Source organism: Plectropomus leopardus, chromosome 6 (assembly GCF_008729295.1).
Source record: "Plectropomus leopardus isolate mb chromosome 6, YSFRI_Pleo_2.0, whole genome shotgun sequence".
NCBI lineage: Eukaryota > Metazoa > Chordata > Actinopteri > Perciformes > Serranidae > Plectropomus > Plectropomus leopardus.
This window is the reverse complement of record NC_056468.1, coordinates 10,645,538-10,670,533: the sequence shown is the minus strand read 5'-3', so window position 1 is coordinate 10,670,533 and position 24,996 is coordinate 10,645,538. Positions and strand designations below refer to the sequence as shown.

General features: G+C 39.1%; 2 protein-coding genes across 3 annotated transcripts in view; one reads left to right on the top strand and one right to left on the bottom strand.

Moving 5' to 3' along the window:
* The window catches only part of slc15a4 (solute carrier family 15 member 4), a 32,661-nt gene extending 10,025 nt beyond the window's left edge, over positions 1-22,636 (bottom strand). The window contains exons 1-8 of the mRNA XM_042487887.1: positions 22,453-22,636; positions 21,623-22,258; positions 18,441-18,733; positions 17,573-17,714; positions 16,480-16,560; positions 12,861-13,041; positions 8,062-8,220; positions 1,669-1,827 (exon numbers count right to left, since the gene is read on the bottom strand). Of these exons, the coding sequence (XP_042343821.1) occupies positions 1,669-1,827; positions 8,062-8,220; positions 12,861-13,041; positions 16,480-16,560; positions 17,573-17,714; positions 18,441-18,733; positions 21,623-22,207 (1,600 nt within the window). The 5' untranslated portion in view covers positions 22,208-22,258; positions 22,453-22,636. The remainder of the gene's footprint in view (positions 1-1,668; positions 1,828-8,061; positions 8,221-12,860; positions 13,042-16,479; positions 16,561-17,572; positions 17,715-18,440; positions 18,734-21,622; positions 22,259-22,452) is intronic.
* A 303-nt stretch (positions 22,637-22,939) lies between these two features.
* The window catches only part of glt1d1 (glycosyltransferase 1 domain containing 1), a 29,657-nt gene continuing 27,600 nt past the window's right edge, over positions 22,940-24,996 (top strand). The window contains exons 1-3 of one of the 2 annotated variants that reach the window (XR_006105900.1): positions 22,940-23,296; positions 24,464-24,615; positions 24,765-24,870. Coding sequence is in view for 1 of the 2 variants with exons in the window: in XM_042487969.1 (XP_042343903.1) it covers positions 23,229-23,296; positions 24,464-24,615; positions 24,765-24,870 (326 nt within the window). In the remaining variant the exon portion in view is untranslated. The remainder of the gene's footprint in view (positions 23,297-24,463; positions 24,616-24,764; positions 24,871-24,996) is intronic. The other variant, XM_042487969.1, reaches the window with a different exon arrangement.

Genomic DNA, 24,996 nt, shown 5'->3' with positions numbered 1-24,996 from the left:
AGACTTGGTGGACGCATCATGTGACACTTCACTGATGCTGACTAAAATTAATGCAAAAGCGGGGAGAGACGGAGCAACAGGAGAGCTGAGCATCCACCAGCGCCATTGCCAGACTAGCTGTGCCATCTCAATGTAACGCTCCAGGGACAGCTTTACTTAAGAGATCCAGGGCTATGTAATCAGACCCCCAGCCTGTGATTAATGTTGTTCATCTGTCTTCAGGCCCATACAGCTCAGTACAACTTAGCTTAGCTCACCCAAGATGCTGTTTACTGCACACCATTTTGCCTGCAGCCATGGAAATAAGTTGAATCCATTCCACCTAGAGAGCCATGAGATGTGGAAGAAGCTAACATCCAACAAACTGTGAAAAACAACCACAAAAACAAACCACATGATTCCTGACTGTACCTAATGCCTAAGCTTTGTGTTGTGTCTCTTTTATCATTGGCCAGGAGGATGTTTTGTTCCATTTCAGCAGCTCACCTTTTAAATGACTTGTTTTGGAAAGCAAAAAGAAGTCTTACAGGCAATCCGGCTGTACTTTAACTGCCCCTCGAGTGAAGCAAGGCTGAGCAAAGGATGGATTTATGAAGCGTGCCAAGCATCTTCCAGTGCTAACATCATCAAAAGTACCTCCCTACCTGTCGGCACACTGTATTAATGAGCTATTAGGTGTTTGAGGGTAAACAATTTACAGTGTTGGCTTATTTACCGCGTACTAAGGGAAAAGTGCATCTGGGTTGGGAGCCTCCTCTTGCTGGGGAGCCCATCCATCTGCTGCCACCACCACACTATTCATTTTACCACTTGGATAGATTTACACAAACCTTTTGTCGTCAGGCTGACATGTCTATTTATTATGGGAAACCCTCTTAAAACAAGAGAACTGCACAGGGTGTTGCCCCACACCCCACCCTCTCTCTGCATTTAATTTACAAACACTTTAAGTGGATTTTAAATCAGCGCAAGCTATGAGCATTCTTAAGGTACAGCCCTAAAAAAACTTTCTGCATTCTGAATCAATACCAACAATTCTATTACGAGTCCATACATACAGTCGATGTGCAAAGTCAATAGTGCACTCTACATGCACTGAGCATCTAACAGCAGGCTTGACAGCCGTAATGCTCAATTCAGGTGGATTATGGACATCCCCAAGAAAACTCTATGAGCGAAGATCAATCACCTCTGTGCTGGAGATATTTTGAAGAGAGAAGCATCATTCTTTAAATTGAAGCAAAGACAAGGTCATCTCATGTCGTGCATGCAGAGTCATGATTCCCATTATGGAAGTCGTAATGATGATTAATCAAATAAAGAACATGTTAAGCTTTAAACCTGCAATATGGGCACCTGGAAACAACAGTAAAAACACTGACATGTATATACTAAGCAGGATTTTTCTAAAAACATTACATTCAAAAGCAATCCCTCTCAATCATCCCATCCAAGAGAATAAGTCACTATAAATCTGTTTGAAGGGGGGCAAAAAAATACTGCGATATACTGTGAAACTGCCAGAATCTTTAAAAATACGGGGATATAAATTTTAGGTCACACTGCCCAACACTAATAGCTGCTTTTATTTGTTGTTTTCTGTCTCTTGTGTGTGGTTTGCGACAATGATTTCACACATTATGAGAGTATAAACTACTATTCTCTTACCAAAGTCTTTGTGAGATGACATCCAGCCAATCTCCTTGAGAGAGACAATAGCCAGCAAACCGTAGCCCACGAAAGAGCCAATCCCAGAGAAGAAAAAGAAGAGCCCCATGATGGCACTCTGCATGGACCTCGGGGCTGCAGAATATGCAAACTCCAGACCTGCAACAAAGAAGGTAAAAAAATGATATTTGTTGAATTATTGTGGAATATGTGCAGTATAAAATCATGAAAATTTGTTTAAATGCTAAAAGCTGAAGCACATAATGGCAAGGCAATAATAATAATAATAATAAAATTATACAAATTATGCTTTACGGGCAAAAGACAAGAAAAATAAAAATATTTTAAAAACATATAAGAATAACATCAGATTAATAAAAACACAGTTAAATATTTTGTAAAAGTACATACAACTTTAAAAACCAAATTGATAAAATGGATAAAAGTACCATGAAAACTAATAAAAAGCTTCAGAAAAGAGAAGCTTAGCTAATCTTAAGCTTAGTTTTCAAAATGGCTACAGATAGGACATTTCTTAGGTCCAAGGGGAGCTGATTCCAGCAGTGGGCAGCTTAATGGCTAAAAGCTGTTATTTACATTTCGTTTGAACTCTGGGAACCACTTACTGACCAGTCCCTGCAGATCTGCGATATATTTTGGTTCTAGACCATTGAGTGACTTGCAGACAATAAGCAGGGTTTTCAAGTCAATTCTATGTTTAACAGAAAGCCAACGCAAGTAGGTAAGTATCGGTGAAATGTGCTCTCTCTTAGAGAAAGCATAAGAAGGTACACCTGTAATATCATGCGATCTAGTCATGTGCTCTGTCTGTCTGTGACACGTTGACTGTGGCTGTTTCCATGTCAGAATATTGCATGTGAGACCAAAAGGCTTCCTCGGCAGCCACTTGGCAGCTAATTTTCACAGTGGCGCTGGTCTGTGGTGCCATTATTGGGTATCTGCAGTGCTTGGTACTAGTCTCGAAAACCAGTAATTTCTGGAAAATACATCACTCAGTATTTACTGTGTCATGAGAGAAAAAACTGAGTGAGAAAATGGGCATGGGACCAAAGAGAAAGAAAGATGAGGAGGAAAAAACATCAAATGTGTGTCTTTTTTTGCCTAGAGATCTGTCTGCCTGCAAGCTGACATTGATAATTTCATGGCACCTCGAACATGTGATTTTTCAAATGAGGCCCTATAGCTACATCTGTCAGGAGAGATTAGGGAGCTGCGGTTAAATACATTTGCCTTTTAAGACCTTCCTTGGAGGGAGACATAGCACAAATTAATGTGACGAACGGCTTTCTTACAGATACCTGCACTAGTTGTGCAAAAAAAATGCTTCGGAAGAAAAGAATTGAGATAAGAGCATGACAAACATAAGGTTATTATTCAATAGAAAATGTGAATGACCTTTACCAAAGTTCACAACGACGCTTTTGTTTATATCCTAAGCTAACCTTTTGATAGCAAAAAACACTGGTCAATAGCTATGCGTCTCACAGCGACTGCAAAGGTTGGTGAAGATTCCCAGATGCAGCTCTGCACAGTAAAGGGGACAGCACAGACCAACATTATAATGTTACGTGAAATTCAGCTCTTGTCTGTCGGTGACAACAAATAACTCATGAAATAATCAGAGTGATCTTGACCTTTCTCAACCAAAGGGCAGAATTATTGAGAGAAAAAAAGGCACGGAATTTAAAATGTATATATCATTTTTCCTCCCTAGGGCATCATTGGAGGGGTGATTTTTCTTTCTTGGTAAAAAAACATTAGCCTTTAACATTTCAAAAGTGCAATACATAATTAAAAATACTGTAGGGAATCATTTTGCAAAAGTTTTTTGCATATTCTTATTGCCTGAAAGCAGACAAACTCAGTTGGTGTACAAGCAAAGAATTACCCATCCTCCTACAAGACTAGGGATTGCAGCGAGGAATGTTGGACGGCACCGGAGGTTTTAAACAGATTTATTCAAACAGAAGAAGACTAAGGGGAAATACTCCTCTAAACCAGACATATGTCACATTTCTGTCAGCCAATTTTCCTTGAAGTAAGCTCTGCGGGATGGTATAGAGGGAGAGAGGAGAGTAAGTTTATTTTAAGGATCCCTATAGCTTTGTTATGTCTGGATTTGACTTTCATAGGGACGCTGGCAGTTTTTGTGGAAATTCCATGTGTTTTATAGAAGCCTTATGGAGTTCTGTTCAGGGGGTTTATAATACCCAAGCTTATTAAACACATTTCAATATCCATGGATTTTAAACCTAAAGATGACGGATGTGAATGTTCATTCGTACAAACACCCTGCAGTGACTGGATCGGCTTGATAATCGTTCCACTGTGGTGAGAGGAAAGAAAAGTCTTAAATATTAATGATTCAATCTTCACTCTTGATATAGAAATAAAGCGAGCGCTATATTGAAGAGCCTACAACAGCATGACCCGTAGTAATAGGAGAATGACTCAATCATGGCTCCAGGCCTTAACAAACTCAAATCAGTGAGATAACTGAGGCCTGAAACCATGATCTGTAGAGACCGTAGAAGAAAAGATACGAAGGGAGAAACGAAAAACTATAGACACAAAACAGATAAACACAATACAAGGCTGATTTCTGTTGTGTGTGTATAGTGTAGGATAAAAGAGGCCCACAGCTGCCACATTGCAATGTTCTATATCACAGTCTATGCATTTCTCACAGATACAAACTCCCCTTTTTTAATATAACAGAATATTGTCGCTGTTGCTTTCGCTCTCCTCAGTGACTCTGCAGCTGCAATTTGATACAACACAAGAGCAATTTCTCACTTTGTCACATGATTGTATTACTCGGGCAATACGGCATTACTTCTCATAGCTTTTAATGAAACGGCATTTCCTGTTTAGGTCAGAGCTCAAAAAAGATTTTTTTTTAAACAGAGCCAGTTTACTGAGCCATTTTCAGCCCTGAGAGTATCAGCAAGAAGTCTGCGGCTGTCAGCTGTGGCATGAACTATTCTGACCTGCTTTGATTCAATGTTTTTCTTTTTAATCATTTTTCCAGAGAAGAACAGGGAATCTATTTCTCTGGGGAAAGCAAACACTGCTACATTTTCAGTGAGCGATTATGGGTGGCCTCATATTGATGAGCATGTGTCTTTGGATGATATTTACTGGGATGAACCGCCTGAGCACCACCAGTAATACAACTTTGAATACATATCAGACTTGGGCCATATTCTCAAGCTTCCTGCTGTTAAAGGTTGTTCCAAGTGCTGTAAAAAAAATCCAAGAACTGTGATATTTTGTAGGAAATTCTCTTTCCATGAAGATTAAAGCTATTCCCAAAGGATCTCAACCATTAGGACAGCTTCTAAGGTCACAAAATAATGAATAAGGAGGATTATTACAAAACTTAGGGCTTTCAGAAAGAGTTAATATACCCAAGTTAACTTCACTTCACTTCACTTCACTTTAAGCGATATCAAGTCATGCAGGTAGCTGTGGCTTACTGTGCCAAGGTTTTGAGATATCTACCTCTGGAACTTTGGCTGCCACCCCAATGGAGATTAATCAAATTTTGTTTGTGCTCTACAGTGAGCGATCGTTCACCTGCTGTTTTTTTAAAAAAATTTAATATATATACTGATCATATCATAGAAGCAATATCTCTAGTTGTACAGGACCATTGTGGACAATCTTGCACATCAACGAGATGGAGCACAGTAACATATAGTTGGCTTTATGCAGCATTCACATGGAATCAATCAGTAGAAGGTAGACAGACAATACTTTCACAACGGCACGGTAAAAAAAAACAGTCCAACGGAATGGCAGGATATGTTGCAATGGTGATGGCATATTGTTTACAAAAAATTGAGAAAAAAAAGTAGATTAAAAAAAAAAAACAATCAAAAAAGTTTATTTTTTCATGTAATTTTCTAGTAATGTCAATATTTTTCAGATCACCTGGTTTTGCCTCGTGTGAGGGAGCTGCCTAACATCTAGTTATACATTTCATGGAAAAAAGTTACAAACATCTTAATTTTGAATGTCTACCGTTACCATTGCTGATATTCTCTGCCGGGCTCACCTATTTTACTGTTCAGGGACCAGATGCATAAACCTATGTAGATTAATGATTAAAACTGTGTGTATAGACAAAGCTAAAATACGCATATGCATTCTTTTAGTCAGATTTGGAAAGACGTTTGTATGCCTGATTTTGTTATATAAATCTCGATCATATTGCTGGCGTTTTGGAAGGGTAAAAGCATTTGCTAATGTTAAATCGTGGCTTGATGATCTTGTCAGGACTCTTGAGGTGGAGAGGATAAGATGTATTAGAAATGAGCAGGTGAACTTATTTGATGCCTTCTGACTAGCTTTTTTTCAGTATTTGAAGAAAATAACAGTTTGATGCCATTTGCAGATTTTCACTATCAAGTAAATATAGGATCCTTTGATTTTGTCTTGGTTTTCATGGTTGGGTGATTTGTTTCTCTTTTTTTTAACCCCTTTTCTTCTATTGTGTTATTTTTAATAATAAAAAACCTGAAAGAGAACGCTGTCTGTTTTAGTTCTGGAAATGCACTAATTATCTTCATACTACAGTTGTTTATTTACCGATAATGTCTATGTTTGTTTAGATTTGCTGATGATTTATGCAAAATGACCCCTATAAAAATGCTTTCAATAAACCTCGATCATTTCCACACCCACAGTCCACCATGTTTGCGTATCACTACTTGTGCCCCTCCACCATTTTTTTCAACCTGTCAGTAAGAAAGATGGTAAAAAAAAATAAAAAATTGTAGCTTCACTATCTTTGGTAAGGTTCTCCAACAGTGCCAGGACAGCTGTAATAACACACGGCTGTTGTGATTTGTAGTGTCTTTGCCATTAATTCATCACATTTCTGCCAACCATTGTCACGGTAAAATCTCAATTATTATGATTTTTGACCGCCAGAAAGATGATCAATGATTAACTCATACTATCATATTAAAACAGATTTTACAAAGTGCTTCACAGAATAACATTAAACCATCACTAACAGGGAGATGTGTGCCAATAAAAATGATGATGAAATGTATCACTTATAAATGATCTAAAGTTATATTTATAAATGTGCTTTTGATTGACATTTTACACAACATAGTGTAGCCTGCAAAAAAATTATTACAATCAGTGAAATTGGCAAACATCATATCACCTGCAGGGATCTCAGCTAAAACTGTGTGTATGCCAGCTCTGAAAGATGCGTCAGATGGACACATTCTCACCAGTTTATGAGTGACAAAAGGCATACGTGTGGTTTTTGTACATTGTTCATCCACTCTCGTCCACTAAAATGATATCTGCTTTGTCGTCTTCCAGCTCTGATTCCATGTGAATGCAGCACTACAGTAAGCCAGTGACTTTTCCTTTGTTCCAGCCATCACTAGAGTCCATAGTATAACGCTTCTAAATTGGAAGTTGATGCATAACATTCGTTTAAGGATGTTTAAAGCTCATTCACTGCCTCTTTGGTTTATATGCAAATAAAACTGTCATCACCCTTAAAGTGTTGGACTGATAATTAAACATATCATATTCTGTGTATTCAAGTGTATTACGTCCCTTTGAATAGTGTGTCAGCACTAATTGGATAATTAAGAGCTGAACTTGCAATAGAGTGTATGTCGGTACAATTTGTCAGAATTATCTCTCTAGAGTGTGGGTGTGTGTGGGAGAGAAGGCACGGCTCACATTGTGATTACTATTTCATATGCTGGTATATATTTAAGTTCATGGTGGTAAATGTCAACACACCAGCTGACTGAACATGGGGGTGAAAAGTTAATGTTCTTATGTTAATTGTGCTGCCACTTTGACTCTACCCTCAGGGATACATAGTGCGGTGTTAGGTTTAGGTCTGTGCATTCATTCATCTTATTATCTACTGTATCTGTGTGGACAACAGGCAGAGGAAGAGCGCCTATGTGCTGATGGTCACTGGCTGGTTCAAGGCTCAGCTTTCATCATCATTTCAGTTTTGAAAAGTTACTTAATCCACACCTTATTTATAAAATGTTCCCTTTATTGAGCGATGTCTTGCAGTTGTGTGAGAAAATCAGGATAATCAATTATCGATTGACTCTCTGGGCTATTTACTCTGAAACAAATTAAGCTGGTGCTGGCGATGAATCAAACAAACTGGTCAAAAAGAGTTTACACATTAGTCTTCATTGCATTTTGCAAGACAAACGGGCGCTATTTTTCAGCGTACAATCTATCCAGAGTGGCTCAGCGTGAAGGGGAATCAGACCACTGCAAGATACTGTATTTCACTGTTAGTCTGAATCATCATGTCTACCTGACCACGGCGGTAAATGAGACACAGGAGATGTGAAACGACTTTACCTGCAATGCTGGCAAAGATTTCGCTGATTCCTATCAGCACATACTGAGGCACTTGCCACCATATGGGTAAATCTGCAGCGTAGTATGTAACTTTGCCAAGCACCTGGTCAATGGTACCATTTGATTTGACAATCTCCAGCCGTTTGGTCTCCAAAATACCTGAGGACAGACACAGAAAAGATGCACATGAGCTCAATAAAGGCACAGTCAAATGCAAGAAAAATTGGACAAAGCATTGTCCTAAAACACCTCACACAACACAGCCTTCTTTGGTATACCATCCTCAAAATGCAAGGTCACAATTCTGCAGGCAAATGCTATATTATTTGCTTCCCTGTTGGCTCAGACTTTTTAAGTGGGAGTCAAATACAGCACTCTAATTCTTACAGTGGTAAGAGGAGGTGCTCTCTCTTCTGCCATATGAGAAACTGTGATATAATGTCAGCAAAGCCTGCAAAAACTCCTTTTTAACCTACAGTCCTCTCAAAGAGTTTGCTGAAGTCTTTTTGAATGCACTTTTTGACTTGTTGTAACTTCAGTACTTGAACAGATGTAAGTGCATATTATTATACTGTATTTAAAAACATTTTTGTTACCTGTGAACTAAAATGGATGTCCCTGTCTGTCTTTCAATGTTTCATTTTTATTTCCTCTTTTATTTCTCTCTCTCATTTGTTTTTCTTTTTTGAGCCTTGGAATTTAATTTGCCTTGTTGTATTATGTTTGCCTTTATACCCACAACCTCAAAAATATATAATTAAGTATTCAAAGCAAACAAACAAAAAGAAAAACACTACACATACACACACACACACACACACACACACACACACACACACACACGTATATAATCTAAATTTCTGCAACATAAACTAACAGGGCATGGGGTGAATCTTAGGGCCTCTATATTTCAGTCAGGAAAAGAGCCGCTTGTTAAAGTACTTAAAGTCCATGACACCAACAAACACTGCCAGACTTAGAGGATTCAGTGACACTCCATTAAGCATCTAACTAGTTTTAGGACTACCCTACCACTTCATTAAGATCACATCTGCGTACTTCCATATTATGGCAGTTAGTAATGGACCAGTGCAGAAGGCTAAATAATAAGACCCAAAGAGTTGTCATCAACCGCTTCAGCCTGCTAAAAGCTTTATTCGATAGAGCTATTATCATGTAACCAGCGGCTATTTCCAGATAACTCCCAGAGACAGCCTCCTATCATAACTACACTTAATGCTGTATTTGAGAGGAGTTGTAGCCTTGTAATCCGGCTATCCTATAATACCAGCCGTCCATCTCAGGCAGTGTGGCCACTGGTCTGCCAAGAGCAAGAGTTGCACTATAAACACACTACTGCCTTTTTTTTCCCCCCTTTACTAAGCATCACACATCAGACAGCCCAGCGTGATCCATGGCAACTCTTCTCCAGCTTTTATGAAAAATAGAGATGCTTTTGGACACCTAAAAGCCATTGAGCTTCAACCAAAGAAGATTATAAAGTTAAGAGAATGTGATAAAAATGTGCTTAAAAAAAATCTCTTCAAAAGCAATGTCAGCGCAGCTTTTCAGAGCTAACCCCAGTGTGTGGCTGAAGTCTGGGACTGCGGATCAGAAACAGTGCACTGTCCGCCTGACAGCATGTCTTCAGTTGTCCCTTTGCACTACAAGGGAGGTCCAGCTGTCCTCATGCCACGAATGTCAGAGCAAACGATGAAATCCTGTGAAATATCGCTGCACCAACGACATCATGACAAATTCCTGCACATTTGTTGCACGCGGTGATGAAAGTGATTTTAACTCTGAACAGCAGTGCTGTGGCCAATGTTGTGGACACAGAGTGGCGGGGCTGACAATGCGATGTGTTGGACTGGCTATTCTCTGGGCAAAGGATGCCACACTTGGTCGTTCACAGCTCTCCATTTGTCAGTGTCTGAGCACAACATGATTTCAGCTAGTGGACAGATGCAAATAAGCACTGAGGACACACAGAAAGCCAGCTGACGGAAAAGCAGTTCAAAATGTAATAATAACACTGTAAGGCAGCTCCCTGGAGTCAATGTGTGTAACTGAATTAATGTGAGGAAAGGCAATGCTGGGGATAAACAGCACACATGCTCAGCAAAATATTCTTGGATGAATAATTCTTAAAATTAGTTGCAGATACAATATCATTAATACTGCATCTAAATAACAAGTTTTACACAGTCTACTGCTGTACAGATTTGATCCGGTCGTCTGATTTGACTCCAAAAATTCAGGTCAGAACTATGTTGCACACTAGTTGTGTATTCACCTACTGTTCTGTGACCAATGGCCACACCACTGCACCATCATAAACCCTTTCTCTCCACTCCTAGGACTCAAAATTGCTTTCTGCAATATTTGGAATTCATTTAGTCTGAATTCAAATGCAGGGATTGCACTTTCTTTCAAGAAGCCAAATGGAAAAGTAAATACCTGAATAGCTTTTGAACATCAGAAAATGAACATGTTAGAGCACCTTTCCTCCCAGGAATGCTCATGTCCTCTGAAAGGAAAATATTACTTTAAACCGAAAAGTAGACACATTAGATTTGGTTAATAGACCTTTCACCGCGGCTCTCTGATTGAAAAGGATGTTTTTGATGGGCTAAGTCGGGCTCTAATAACTCGCTAGAACATCTGAAGACTCTCCCTCAGCAAACTTTCTCATCTCCTCTTCTCCATGTTTATATAATATAAGGCAGAGGGATAAGTGCAGCCCAGCACCCTTTCCTCTCTCTCTTTCCCGTAATAACACAAGAAAAAACAATCTCTTAAAATTCTTGCTTTAAAAACCAAGAAGCTTTCATCATTGTACCATCATTCAAAAATATAACTTATTGACCTTTGGCAGTTTTCTTTGTTCTTTTTTGTAGATTTGTGCCTGATGTATAAACTGATTCATGGTCTTGCACCACCACCACTTTAACAAAGTTTCAAAGTGCAATACGTTTAGGAAAACTGCTTTTGGATGATATGGATTTTTATGAACCACGGCAAATACATGGAACTCTATTCCCACCTTTATCAGAGAATGCACAAGTTTAAGTATTATTTGAACAACACTTAAAATATGGCTCAAGACAAACAAATCATGTGATCACTGATCTAAACACCTGTATGGAATCAACTGTGTTCCTTGACTATATAGTGCATATTTTGTATAAAGTATTTTATGTGATATACTGTTCGTAAATTTGCAAACTGTTTTGCTTGCAAATTGTTAGATTTTAATTGTCCGTGTTGTACTCTCTGTATTGTTTTGTACTTTTTTCCCTCCCAGGGACCACAGATGCAAATTAGCCATATAGCTAATTAAAATACAGTAAACTAAACAAAACTAGTTGGGTACTCGTCCCTTTAATCTATGTCGACGTAAAGATCATACTCAACATTTATTTTATATTAAGCTTCTTGAATCAGCCAGTAATAATAAGTAAATTTGGATTTGAGCTGATTATAAAGGTCCTTAGTGTCATGAAGTGAGCTTTACCATTAAAAAACACCCTGCTTCTTTTTAGTTATAGTGATACTGAAGCACATTTAAATACCGAGTAAATACCACCTTTACACATTTTGCTGTCAGATGACTATAAAGACGCAAGAATTATAACTTTATTATGCAGACAAGGATTAAGAAACTACCAGATTGTGAATATGACATGACACATACAGTAAGTATAATCTTATTTGATGGCTCAAGTGTTTGTGTTGCAAACTGCATTCACAGGGCTACATGCAGCATACCAAGTTGCTTTTCAATCTGGACTCAAGAAGCACTTGGTAAAAATCCTTTGAAACAATGGGTTAAACTTAATAATGGTTTAGCTAATCAGATTACATTATTTGTTTTTTTTTTATAATGTTGAACATCCATAGATTTGTTACTCCCTAATTTATCTCCATCTTAGTTTGTATGAACAAAATATTTAACAAACTCACAATAAAATGTAATTATCCCTCAGAATTGTTGTCAGATTTGATTCAGTGCATGGTTAACAGTCAATTGGCAATCTGGTTGAAGCACGCCAGTCAATATCTAAAAGGTCACTAATGACAGAACATGTTCGTATTCAATGTTGCGGATGTATTGTGCATCTGAGAAAGGGCAGTCGTTGTGGAAAATATAATGTGCATTGATTCTCAGGAGTGCTACTGATTTGCTTTCTTCCTGCCTCCAGGCGTGTTTCTCAAACATTTTAGCCTGGATGTATCAATGCTGCAGCACCCACTGACAGGCCTGGCTGAGACTTTATTTCCAAAATAATCCAAAGCCTAGCAGTGAATAGGACTGAGCAGCGCTGCTGGATGCGGGTGCAGTCATTCAGGACCGGAAAGTAAGATGCCACAGCTCCCCCTGGGCTCTGCAGGGCGAGGAGAAAAGGCAAAACTCTGGGGCTAGTTTTCCTTTGGCCAAGCAGAAAGTGATGTTTTGATTCAGGGACTATTAATACTTCTCAGTCCCACAATGAGAAACGGCAACCATTAACGATCAGACAAATACCAGTAAATCATACTTAGAACAGATTAAAAGACGCCTCAGCAGCAATAATATATTCTCATTGTTGGTAAAGAACTGATATATTAGAGCCAAGTCCTACAAAAACAGTATTTAGGATTTAAATGAATAAATAGTGAAGCTGTGGCACTAAAGCTGCGTTGCTTGCTACTTTGTGACTACTGACTGCATGTGGCATTAACCAAAAGTACTCACTTTATTTGTTTTGCCAATTTATGTTACGGTGTAGAGAGAGCACGTCTGATTTTGCACTCACCCGCTGCCACGGCCGACCACATTACAAAGAACATCCCCACTGCGATCCTCTTCAGAGAGGAGGGCAGCAGGCCGCGGCGTTTCAGGATGGGGTCCACCACTTTGTCCTTAAGGGGAATCAGCATGAGGATGAGCACTGCGTCAAACATGGTGAGCCAGGCGGCAGGGAAGCGGAACGTCATCTGGGGGATCCAGAGGACAGAGATGAGGTAAAACTGTGCAAAAAAGCAACAAAGCATGAAAACTACAGAGAATGTCAGTGCATTGCAACACAGGTCACAGGGTGTTTGTGTGCATATGAGTGTGCATGTGAGTGTGTACATTTTGGACTTGGTATTGCTTTGGCACCCCCAGGTGGTCAAAACCAAACATAATAAAATGAAAATATCTCATAGTAAAGAAAGCACACAGTCAATTCAATAAATAACTATGAAATAGGTAGAAGAGTTATAAATGTTGTTATTTCTACAATGATAAGTAGTGGCAGTAGTTTTTTTATATGCTTATCTATCAAATGTGTAAGTTGCATACAAGACAAAGTATATCTGTTTGGATATAAATAACACTTTCCACCACAAATTCTAAATGTAGAACCACAAAGTGTAATCTATGAAAGGAATAATTACACAGTGCAAACAGACAGGATGAAATATCAATCAGAGGGGAAAATCCATTCTGAGCAGCACACAACGTACAAGTTAAGGCAATATCTCACTGAGGGAGCAATGAAAGACTGCAAACTGCTGGAGATGTTTTTTGCAATTCAAATTCCAAGTGCCATCTGAGCTCCCGATGTGTCTCTGCTTTAACACTTCTGATAGCATCATTTATTCTCAAATTGAATTTCCATTTCTCGGAATAACCGCTGGCAATCTATACGCAGCTCCTTAGAGAGTGTTTTCCTCCCTTGTTTGCGCATTATCATATTCAAAATGAAAGAAAGTGCTAAGGGAGACTTTTCCTTTGCCAAGGAAAGCCTGGCATGAATGAAGGAGGTGTCCCAGCAGGCCCAGGTCTGTGGTGGGCATGATGTTCTGTTTTTCTACTTCCTGAAATGGACTATATACATATGTACTGTATGTACATATACTGAATAACATGGTTCCCAGATTGGTAGGGCTCTGCATTGTTCCAAAATAATGACACCAGTTTCAATGACAGTGGACTTTAAGTAATTCAAATAACAACAAAGTACTTCTTTTGATACCTTTCCCCCCCCACTTCATCCAATATGAATAGAAGAATTCAGTTCACCAGACACCACGGCCGTATAGTATAGTCATACTTTCAAATATTTTGGTGGCATCTCTGCCAGTGGTGGACAAAGTACACAACGCTATCACTTGAGTCAAAGTATAGATACTCCTGGTCAAACGATACTCCAATACAAGTTTAAGTTGTTGAGTCAAATTATTACTTTAGTTAAAATAATGGAGTACTTGCTTTTAAAAAATACTAAAGTAGTCAAAGTACTTTTTCTCTTTTAATCTCAATGCATTTTTCATATTGTTACAGTGCATTTACAGAACGTAATGACTCTTAAACAACCCAATGAATGCACTGACTTGGTTGTAGAAGCAAGTAAATTGAACAAGTCATAATTTGTGGGCTCGGTTAATTTAACTTTTTTTTTTTGCTCATCATTTTGTGGTATTATATCTAAATAGAATCAAAACTTAAAATTAAAACAATCATTAACAACAACAGGACTCGACTATCTAAGCTATCGGCTTTCATTTGGACCAAACAATGTCGATGGCTTTCGCAACTGTATATTAATTCAACTTCTATTACAGCATTGCCAGAAATGTGAAACAGCTTGACCTTTCCTCTCCACCTGACTCTACAACGAGGCATGTGAGGTAGAGAAACGGGAACACTACTTCGACAAACAAACCACACAGACAACAGCATGATCACAGTTTATGGACTTTTGCATGTTAGAAAAGAAAAAAATCATCCGCTGAGAACCTTCATAGAAATGTAGTGGAGTCAAAATAACAAGTTTCAAAAATACTGACACTTACTTATAAAGTACAGATACTCAAAAACTAGTACTTAAGTCAATGTACTTCATTACTATCCAGAATTGATCTCTGCACAGTGATGTGCCAAATCCTTAAAATACACCATGCTTGACTTCACCACACCAATCCACAGACTGTATTGGTTGAAGCTGTTGCAGTAGGGGGCCGATCACATGTCGCATTAAATCTAACAACTGTGGTGACTGGCAGTAAACAAAACCATACAAACTGTCTTCTTTTTTTTCTAGACTTGAGCACATAAAGGACTGAATGCAGGTATCATTTCACTGGAGATGTTTCAATACTACTTGGAATTGCTTTATTGTGGTCGATACCTTAATGGTAATCACAACCGATACCAAGCCCTACAGGCTGGAAACTCGAAATACGAGGAAAAAAAAGAAGAAGCTGGCAACCACTTCTCTGTGTCTCAAAGAAATAAAATAGTAGTTTTGAATTAAAAGTACAAACACTTTACAAAATGTAGTTCAAACCAGTACTAATGCAAAAAGTCTAAAAATGACTTGTATATTCATGGAGACACAAAATAAATGCCACTGTGTTAGAGTAGTAATCTAAGGATCTTATCTTATTCTAATAAATTACAACATGTTCACTCCTCCCATTCCCAGTTGCTATTATTATTAGTATGGGCTCTGTTTGCTTGAAGAGACAGTATTTGTTCAGCTTTGCCATTGAAATGTGTCAGGTGAGGTGAGGGAGCAAATCACAGAGGCATCTAATCTCACTTCCCTTTTGATGTTGCGAAGTGTCGAGGCTGGTAGCAGAGAACGCTCAGTTTTGTTTTGGATACTAGATAAATAGTGTGTGAAGGGAAAGAAAAAAAAACACCAGTGTATTTCTTAAACACAGTTAAACACAGTGGGGTGTGAGTAAACAAAACTATGTCAGACAGTTTCAGTGTCACAAGCCTCTGTGTGCATATTGTTGAAATGTGAGAACATATAACATGCTATTTATATAGCTCAAAGTTACATTGTGTGGTTTACAGGCAAGTGTTTCACTTCATGTTTCCAAGAAGTCAGCACACTTAAACTGTCTGTTCAAAAAGAACAGGTGCACTATACATACTACACTTCCTAGTAACCCATTTCATCACCTCTGAGTTTTTCAGGAGCCATATGGAGCCATGTGGAGTAACCGAGGGGGGAAACTGTCATCAAAGCCCTCCAGAACATAACAGACACTCTGTCAGAGGCAGACATAAGTACAGCAGCAACACTAGTCAGGAGGAATCAGTTGGAGGCGCTGCTGCAAAGGCAGAGTCACAGCCAGGTTGCTAATCTGCGAGGTATTAGTCTGTGAAGTAAAGTTGTGACTTAATCCCCAAGGTATTACCAACCTTTGCTGCTGCCTCCAGCTGTTGCCTACCATTGTGTGTCAGTGACCTACTGACTCCTTTAGTGTCAACAGTGAAAAATCTAGTTTAAACCTACTCATGAGAGGGCAGGTTTGAGCTCCACATTGGTGCATTTAACTAAAGAGAGTTATTACGTCACCACACTGCTGCTACTTTTTAAATGAAACAAAAAAACAGGTACTTAAATTGAGAGCGCATCCACTTAACGTTACCTGTTGGGGGTCAGCAGATACATTCGAGGCACTATTAGGAATCCTAAGATGAAGACTCTGTAGGATGTACGTTGTCTGCATCTGCAACACAATAAGGAGATTAGAGTCCCAGCATGAGGTAATTCTCCACTTCATGACCACCAGGGTGCCTTGTACAAAACCATTCTTCAACAATACTGAAGCGGACAATAATCTTTCCTCGTATTAACACATGGCGTGTACATATCTGCATACAGAAAGCTTTAGTAATAAATGTGAAACATAGCTCATAAATTTTTGATTCAACTAAAAGAGGAACACCGCCCAAATTAATAATTCCAATATGTTGTTTCCAGGGTAAGGTGCTCCCTGACCTTATTGTTTTCTCAATTTGCAGACATTCACAGCTGCCGTTCTTCTTCTTTCAGTTAGCTGCCAGCTGCTTTTTTAATATCCCGTGGTGGGTCGCACACATCACACATCATCAGAAAGTCACACCCATCCTGCCGGCTGTCCCTTTTATACAGATGTTCTTTCAGCACTGTTACTATCTCCCATGCCAGCTTAAAGGTCAGACAACTCTGTCCCCCTAATCTGTGATCGTACCTTTTATACAGAATGGCAAGGCGGCATAAGGGCACGATATTCCTACCATGAACCGGCAGTGAGAAATGGGCTTTTATTTCTGATCATGAGCGACTCTGTCTCAAAGCAAAGCCAGACACCAGAGAAGTAGGTCTCACACTCGTGATGTCATAAAGTCTGGAGATAGACAATGAATAAGAGCCTGATTTGGTGGCCCCACAGTCTTTGTTTTCGTTTTTATACACAAATGAACTTTATTGTGCTGTAGTTTTCTCAGTTCTGAAACATAAAATGTAACCATATACTCAAAACATATATCTGGCTGCTCTCAGTGTCGCCTAGAACACCTTTCACCATTCACTGTCTATGGAGCAGCTCCAGACTATTATACTTGATGACATCACAAATGTAAGTTTTAGCACTATATTTTTTTAATTTGGGAGAGATTAGTCCATTTTTATTAATATTTTTAGACCATAAGAATAACATGTATACATTTTGAAAAGGGACGTAGTTCCCCTTTTCTTACCTGGAAGTACACAGTCCAGTATGGGATTAGGGCGAAGAAAACTGGGAGGATTTTCACCAGGGCTTTCACTTCTTCTACTTTCTCTTCTGGATATTTTCCTCCATAGGTCACTTTGGCACTGTCTAGTAGTGTTGGTTTGTTGCTTTGTGGGAATAAAAGAGAAAAAATAACCTTTAAAATAAATATTATTTTAAAACTACAGTGTGATTGATAACATAAAATAAACATATGAATAACCAAATGCAGACTACACTTCTTTTAAACTCTTTAAGTGCAAGTCTTAATCAGCCTTTTTTGTGAACATCTTACCCTTAAATAAAAGCACTTCTAGAGACAGGGAAGAAACTTTATTCTAAATCCTATAATCCACGTCTCTGGGGAAAATGTCTTAATATGGAATTCTTGAAAGGCTGCAGGATTGGCCAACTTAAAATATTCAATGTCAAGTTTTTGAACCAATTGTGCTGCTTTGGTTCAAAGTCAAGTAACAGCACTTCAGAATAACTTTTCACCACAGGGAATGAAGATGAATGCCCAGACATTCATCTTCAGAAAAGAATTATACAGGGGGATCAAAGGCAGCTTTAACATAAAGGTCTACCAACAACACCTAGCTGTGTTATTCGCCATCCCACTTAACTTTGTCATGAACAAAATATACTTGCTTCACTGTTGGAAAGAGCCTTCCCATTGAGATTGATGAATGCTTTGCTACAACACAGCCATTGTCAGCATGCTGTTTGTCATTGAGGGAATGACTTTACCACTTTAACTGCCTGACAATACAGTTTCATATCATCTTTTTCCCACCACTACATAAAAAATGCTCTAAAATGACGGACACACAGAGGCGACAAGCCATTCTCACCGCAGAAGGTTGGGCTCCTTTGGTTTCTTTGAACAGCAGGCAAAGCCCAGGATTTTGAACATATCTGTGAAAGCACTGCCATCAGCAGGCTTGGTGATGAAGACGGTACGGCCCAGGAGAAAGACCAGGAAGGAAACCCCGAGGCACACGGTGGGGATGATGTAGCCGAGCTCAAAGCTGAAGTTTTGCTGGATGTAGGCCACACCTCCAAGGGACAAGATGGCTCCTAAGTTGATGCACCAGTAGAACCAGTTGAAGAATCTGCGTGTGGCCTCTGGCCCTCTGTCTTTGACCTAAAATCACAAACAGCGCAGAATGATGGCAACCAGTCATGTCATTATGAGCTGATCCTACATACAGGGAGAATGTAAAAAAAGGCTTGTCTTATAGAAAAGACTTTGAACTCTGAATATTTGCTACAGCTGTGTGTCATACAAGTCTGATAGTCAGCTAGCAGCAATTTCCAGCCATAAAAGAAGTGTGATTATCAGCACTTTGATTTGTAAGTTTTCAAAGTCACATGAGGACTATAAATCCAGGAAGAGCAAATCTCATGCATTTCAACTGCAGTTGCTTTCGTCAACAAAAATTCAAACATTAAATCCTGACAAAACAAGACAAAAAACTAACTGCACTATATAAGAGGAACAATGATCACAAGTTGAAACTCACAGGGGATGTGACGTGACATGGAAATGACTGTATTTAGTGTGGTAATAATATAATTAATGGGGAAATCCTTTTGCATCTGCCATATGAAACTGCTTGAAGTATAAGGCACAAAGAGAGATTTTTTCATAAGTTAGGTGGGGGAAAACCAAAATAAACAGCAAGTTTTTGTTTATTCTTTATCTGCTTACATAATTTGCTATGATAGCCTACATCATTAGCGTACCAAAACTGCAATAAATTCAGGCAAATGTCTTTGCAAACAAATATTATTATTCTCATAATGGCACTGATCCATTCCCCATGCAGTTATCCCCGCTGGAGGAAAAGATCTTATCAACGTGTGATGAAGTGGATATGTCTTTTATATATGAGCACAAAAGATGCAGCACTACAGCTACAATTAACTACTGGGGAGATAATGTCACTGCATTCACAAGCCAATGCTGAACATAAATCTTCCTGCGGTTGTGCAGTGTCAGTTACAAAATTCATCATCACCCTCAAACTGACCACCTGATTGCCATGTATTACAAAGACCTGCATTACTTTACACATGAAAATAATACATAGATAGAACAGGGTGCCTTTATAGCTCTTACATTTAGTTTTGGCACAGGATCAATCAGAGTGAGTGGTTGTGCTCCCTCCAGCTTTTAGTCATGTCAGGACAAGACAAACAACTAATTTATTATCTTGCTTCAGTGTTGACCCTCCATCAAATACAGAATATGATCAGGAAATATTACAGTGATCAAAGGCTGATAGACAGTACATCTGCAGTGACTCATAAAAGGACAAGAGAGTCAGACAATGACATTACAGTCTTCTACTCTGTATTCTGCTTTAATGTCATTTCCCCAATTTTAAGATTTATCCACCACCAGCTGCCTACACAGATGCATCAGCAGCCTCGGTAAAACTGTAACTTCATGATTACTATGATCAAGCTGCATATTAATAAAGAAACACTCATAGTCACTATGGCAATCGCAAGAGGGTGCAATTATTTCTTAGACATAATTTAAGCTGCTTGTAACAGGAAATATTCAATTTTATTTAAACTGAGCAAATGTCAAGTATTAACAGCTCCCACTGCCACTTGTTTAGGACTTTCATTAAGGGGAGGATTAATGGGAAAAGTGTGCATTTAACTGATGCAGTTCATGTTATCTTAAACCTAAAAAAGTTTATAATAACTTTTGTTTGACAGTTACTGACACCAGTAAATTTAAGCAGGTTTATTCCAATATCGCTGTTCTTTTCATGTTGCATGCTGCTGTAAGATGTATCCGTTGCTGTGGTTCCCCTTTGTTTCCCTCCAATGTATGGATTTTGTTTGATGTTGTCTATTGTGTGTGTGGAACATGATCAAAAGGAGCATTGACAGAAATGTTAAAATCTTGTAATGAGCGCAGTGGGCTCAAGAACTAATCATATTCAATCCTCCAGCCCCCTTTGAAAGGTTTTACTCTGATTGTTCTGAAAAACAATGACCCTATTGATGAACTTCACCATTTCTATGACTGCTTCTTCTGCTTCTGGATAACCTCAGCAGACTGAGAGATGCTCTTATTACCACCATCTTTTGTGTTTGTGTGTGTGTATATTGCTATGAGTGAGTGTAAGAGAGGGCTTGCCATTGACTGTACATTATGCTCTAAAATGTCAGCTTTATAGTGGAAATGCATATAAGTAGCCACGATGATCAAGGCCATGCATGTCCAAGTGAACTGTCATGGTGCAAAGGAAATCCCATCACATGTCTGACCTCCATATTGTCACACTGCATACCAAATGTTATACAGGCCAAAGACAGAAAACGCATCTCATTCAAAGACCTTCAAGCCTATAATGAACTCCATGTCTACTTTGGCATTCTTTACTTAAAGATACAGTGTGTAGGATTAAGGGGAATATATTGGCATAAATGGAAAAAGTACATTTTCTAGAATCCCCTGTAAGAATCGCAGAGTTTTTGTTACCTTACAATGAGCTGTTTATATGTACATAGGGAGCTAGTCCTCATCCACGGAATCCACCATGTTGCATTTGCAATGTTTCTACAGTAGCCCAAAATGGACAAACACAACACTGGCTCCAAATAGGGCCATTCGCATTTTTGTGTTGGCCACCCTAGCCAACAGCACTCTGTGATGAGCAGTGCCCTAAAACACTGATTTTTTTTTTTTAATCATTTTTTTTAACATGACACTGCTTTTTTTCTGTTTTAATCAAATGATCCGTTTAATTGGAAGGAAGAGGCTTCTGCTGATTATGTGACTACTGGTGAAAACTTCCCGAACATCTGGATTTTACGTTAAACCACAGGGTCTGTTTGTTTTGTAGGGGAAGCGACCTCTGTGGCTAATATGGCTCCCATGAAAAACCTCCTGATCAATGTATACTGAAAAAGGAATTCTGATTTTAATCTGCCACTACACCCCTTGAACATTACACACTGTTCCTTTAATGCAATTTTAGCAATCTGAAAGTAATTTTTCATACTTTACCTGATCTGCCCCAAAGGGTGTGATGTTGGACTTCACAGTACCTACGCCCAAAGCGACTAAAAAAAGTCCACCATAGATTACTGGGCCACAATATGCGGAGCGAATGGGGCAGGTTACATTTGGTGGAATGGTAACGCCATTGGTTGTGTTCAGACACTCAGCAGGTTGCACAGGGAACGCTCCCTCTGGACCACATAGCTGTATCCTGGTGTTATCATTAGAAATGAAAGGGAAAAATAGCATGCCAAGAAAATATAGGATCAAACTTGAAGCAATTGTCCAGAATTTCCCAAGGTATGCATCCGCCAGCCAGCCTCCAAATGGAGAAATCAGGTAAGTGACTCCCATGAACATCAGAGGCGCCTGACTCGCCTGGGTGCCCTGCCAGTAAAAGGGGTCACTGTTGAGAAAAAGGACCAGATTGGATGTGATGCCGTAGAATGCAATCCTTTCCAGTGACTCAGCCAGCAGGATGGCTGCACATGCTAGTCTTCTACCCTGGAAAACTGAGGGTGGTTTGGGTCTGCTCACAGAGCCTGAGTCCAATAGAGGGGTGCTCTCACTGGCATCCCTGTTGTTAGCCATTTTCGACCAACTTAATGGCTTAGGTTCTTCTTGATTAGTATGAGTTCAAACCTGTATAGAGAATACAGAAGGAGTAAAGCATGTTAGTCAAACGTGGTCGTCGGTGTTTACACATAGAAAACAGCTATAGTTAGACCCCCCGTCCATAACACATGTAAAACAGGCACTTCGCTAATAACTTATGAACCTGAAGTAAGCTAACGTTAGCATGACGCTAGCTTGGTAAGAGTTTGGTTTTACATTACCTTTAACTATTGAAGCACGTCCCAGTAGTCTTCAACTATCTCCATTAACCTAGGTATTATTACCGCTCAAATGTTTAACTTTGTCACGTCCTAAATCAACACTTTGTCAAAGGAGAACTGGAAGTCAACAAAAAAAAAACAGTGTCACAGTACTATCGCGTGACACACAGCACACAGTCAACAAACTGTCGCACTTGTGTTGCTCCGGAGACGATCTATAAGAGAAATTTACCCGACGTGCACAGCAAAGAAAGCCGGAGCAGCCCATCCGCGTGATTTGGAAGTTTGTTCCGCTGACGAGGACGTTGTACAATCGAGAGAAGGAAGTGGTGCTGCGGTTATTATATATTTTTTTCTTTTTTGTTGTCCCTTATTCTGCAGTTTACACATTTGTCAGGACACAGAAGTGTGCTGTGGGCCACTTTTACTTGGTCTCACATTCTGGTATAGAAATAAAATGCTGAAATGTGGCTGTACAGTATATGCTTCCGTCATGTGTTTCCAGGGGGACATATAGGAGACGGACTTGTAAACATTTCAAGCGTGGGTGCTTTTCTTATCGGTGCACTGCTGCCACCTCGTAATACGCTTTCGTTGTGGCGCTCGAGGCTAGCCTTTGCTCCAAGTTGCAGGCATGGTTTCAGGAAATGTGATAGGTGGTCAGTATAGCGAGCAAACAGCACATAGAGGATCTTTCCGCCGCATTACTCACAACAGGTTTTCACTAATGTTTTAAGTAAACTAGTTAGCTCATCAGAGCAGCCTATAGTGAAGGTATGAAATTACTCTTTCTTGCTTGTCTCAGCCCCCAAACTGGGAACCACACCACAGCTGAGAGGATAAGGTAATTTACGTTGTTGTTAAGTGTAGCTAGCTAAAACAGCCGTTGATTGTTATAATTTACCTGTTGATTAGGCAGCAGCTTTGTAGGTAACTTAACAAGGGCTACCTCAGATTATAGCAGTGTATTTTACTACACAGTACCTTAAGTAAATCAGCTAACACGTCATTCATCTTCAGGAAGATGAAGCTTAAGCCAGAAAGCAGTGTACAACAGCATGAAACCAACAGCACAACTGGTGACTGTTGTTCAAGGCTTTTTAGATAGTTTAGGGACTGATGGTTATTTATAAATGGGGAGGATGTGTTGCAGAACGGGGCAGAAGTTATAGGTTTCGTTTTAGCTTTAAGGTGGGTGGGGGGGCATTCAACTTAAAATGTTTTTTTCCCCCTGTTTCTTTTAAATGAACCAAGAAACCCCAAATTTGCAAGTGGGTTTGAAAGATGCGCTTTCTTTGAAAATCTCTAATATTACACTATTCCTCATTGCCAGAAACTGTGAAATATCTTTATTTATGGTGGAGGGGTGGGGTCATGAATGGTTCCTGCAAATCTTAGTCTTACAAGGCATTACATTCATTTTTTCTATATTTAAGACCTTAATTGGTATAAAAATGCCTTGAATCAAACAGTCAAAATACTTAAAAATGCTAAGACATTGGAAGATGGATAATTATAATCTCATTTTTCTGATGCTGTATCATAAAATCTTACAATAATTGTTAATGTCTTTTTTTTAAAAAATAATTTACCCAATTTAATGTCATGCAGATCAGGATAGAGGAACCAACAACACTCATATACATTTAGAATCTCCAATCGAATGAAAAATTAACAAGGTTTTTTTTTTTCAAGGAATGGCTTTTAACTTGACCAAAATGTCCTGTTTTATGTTGAATTAAACATTTTGGCAAAATTGTTCTAAACCCAAAGTGACTGATTTCAGTTCATGTTTGTTTTTTTCATTTTTGGTTATTGTAAAGTTAATCTTCAATTCTATTCTGAAGGGGCATTTAAAAAAAAGTCTTAAATCTAATTTTCCTTAAGCCCTAGGAACCCTGTCATGTTGTTCCTCAAGTCCCTGAGAGAGACACTGCTAAATAGAGCACAGTCCCTTAACTGTCCTGTCTTCCTACCAGCCATCCACAGTCTTATGTTTCTTTTATTTCAGGTCCCACATTGAATCAGCAGGACACACATGTGAGCTCAGAGATGCCGCAGAGTTTCGGTCTCCAGCTGAGGTGGCAAACCTAGTATCACAAAATCCTCCATTTGAGGGTGCATTGGCCATTCACCTGTTTAGAGCCGGCAGACTTCTCTTAGGTAAACATCCTTGCTGTTATACGATCTGTTTGCTTATCTCCATACAAGTCATTTGTGTTTGTCAACCTAATACCAGACCTGCAAGTATACTGCTACCTGTGCCACAAATGTCAGGACCTTTCCTGTTTTCTGTCTAACCTTTACACCAGACATCCAAGTACCCTTTGGCGTTATCTTTGGTGGAACAGATATAAATGAAGATGTGAAAGTTGAGCAGAAGCGTGTGGTTATGGAGCAGGTTCTGCTGAAAGCCAGGTGATGTTGCTGCTATTTTAACCCAATCAATTGCAAGAAGCTCCAAACTGAATGAACATTGCACAGCCTTTTTTTTTTTTAAAAAAAAAATGTGTTTATTATATAAGTTTATGCTAATAAACACCA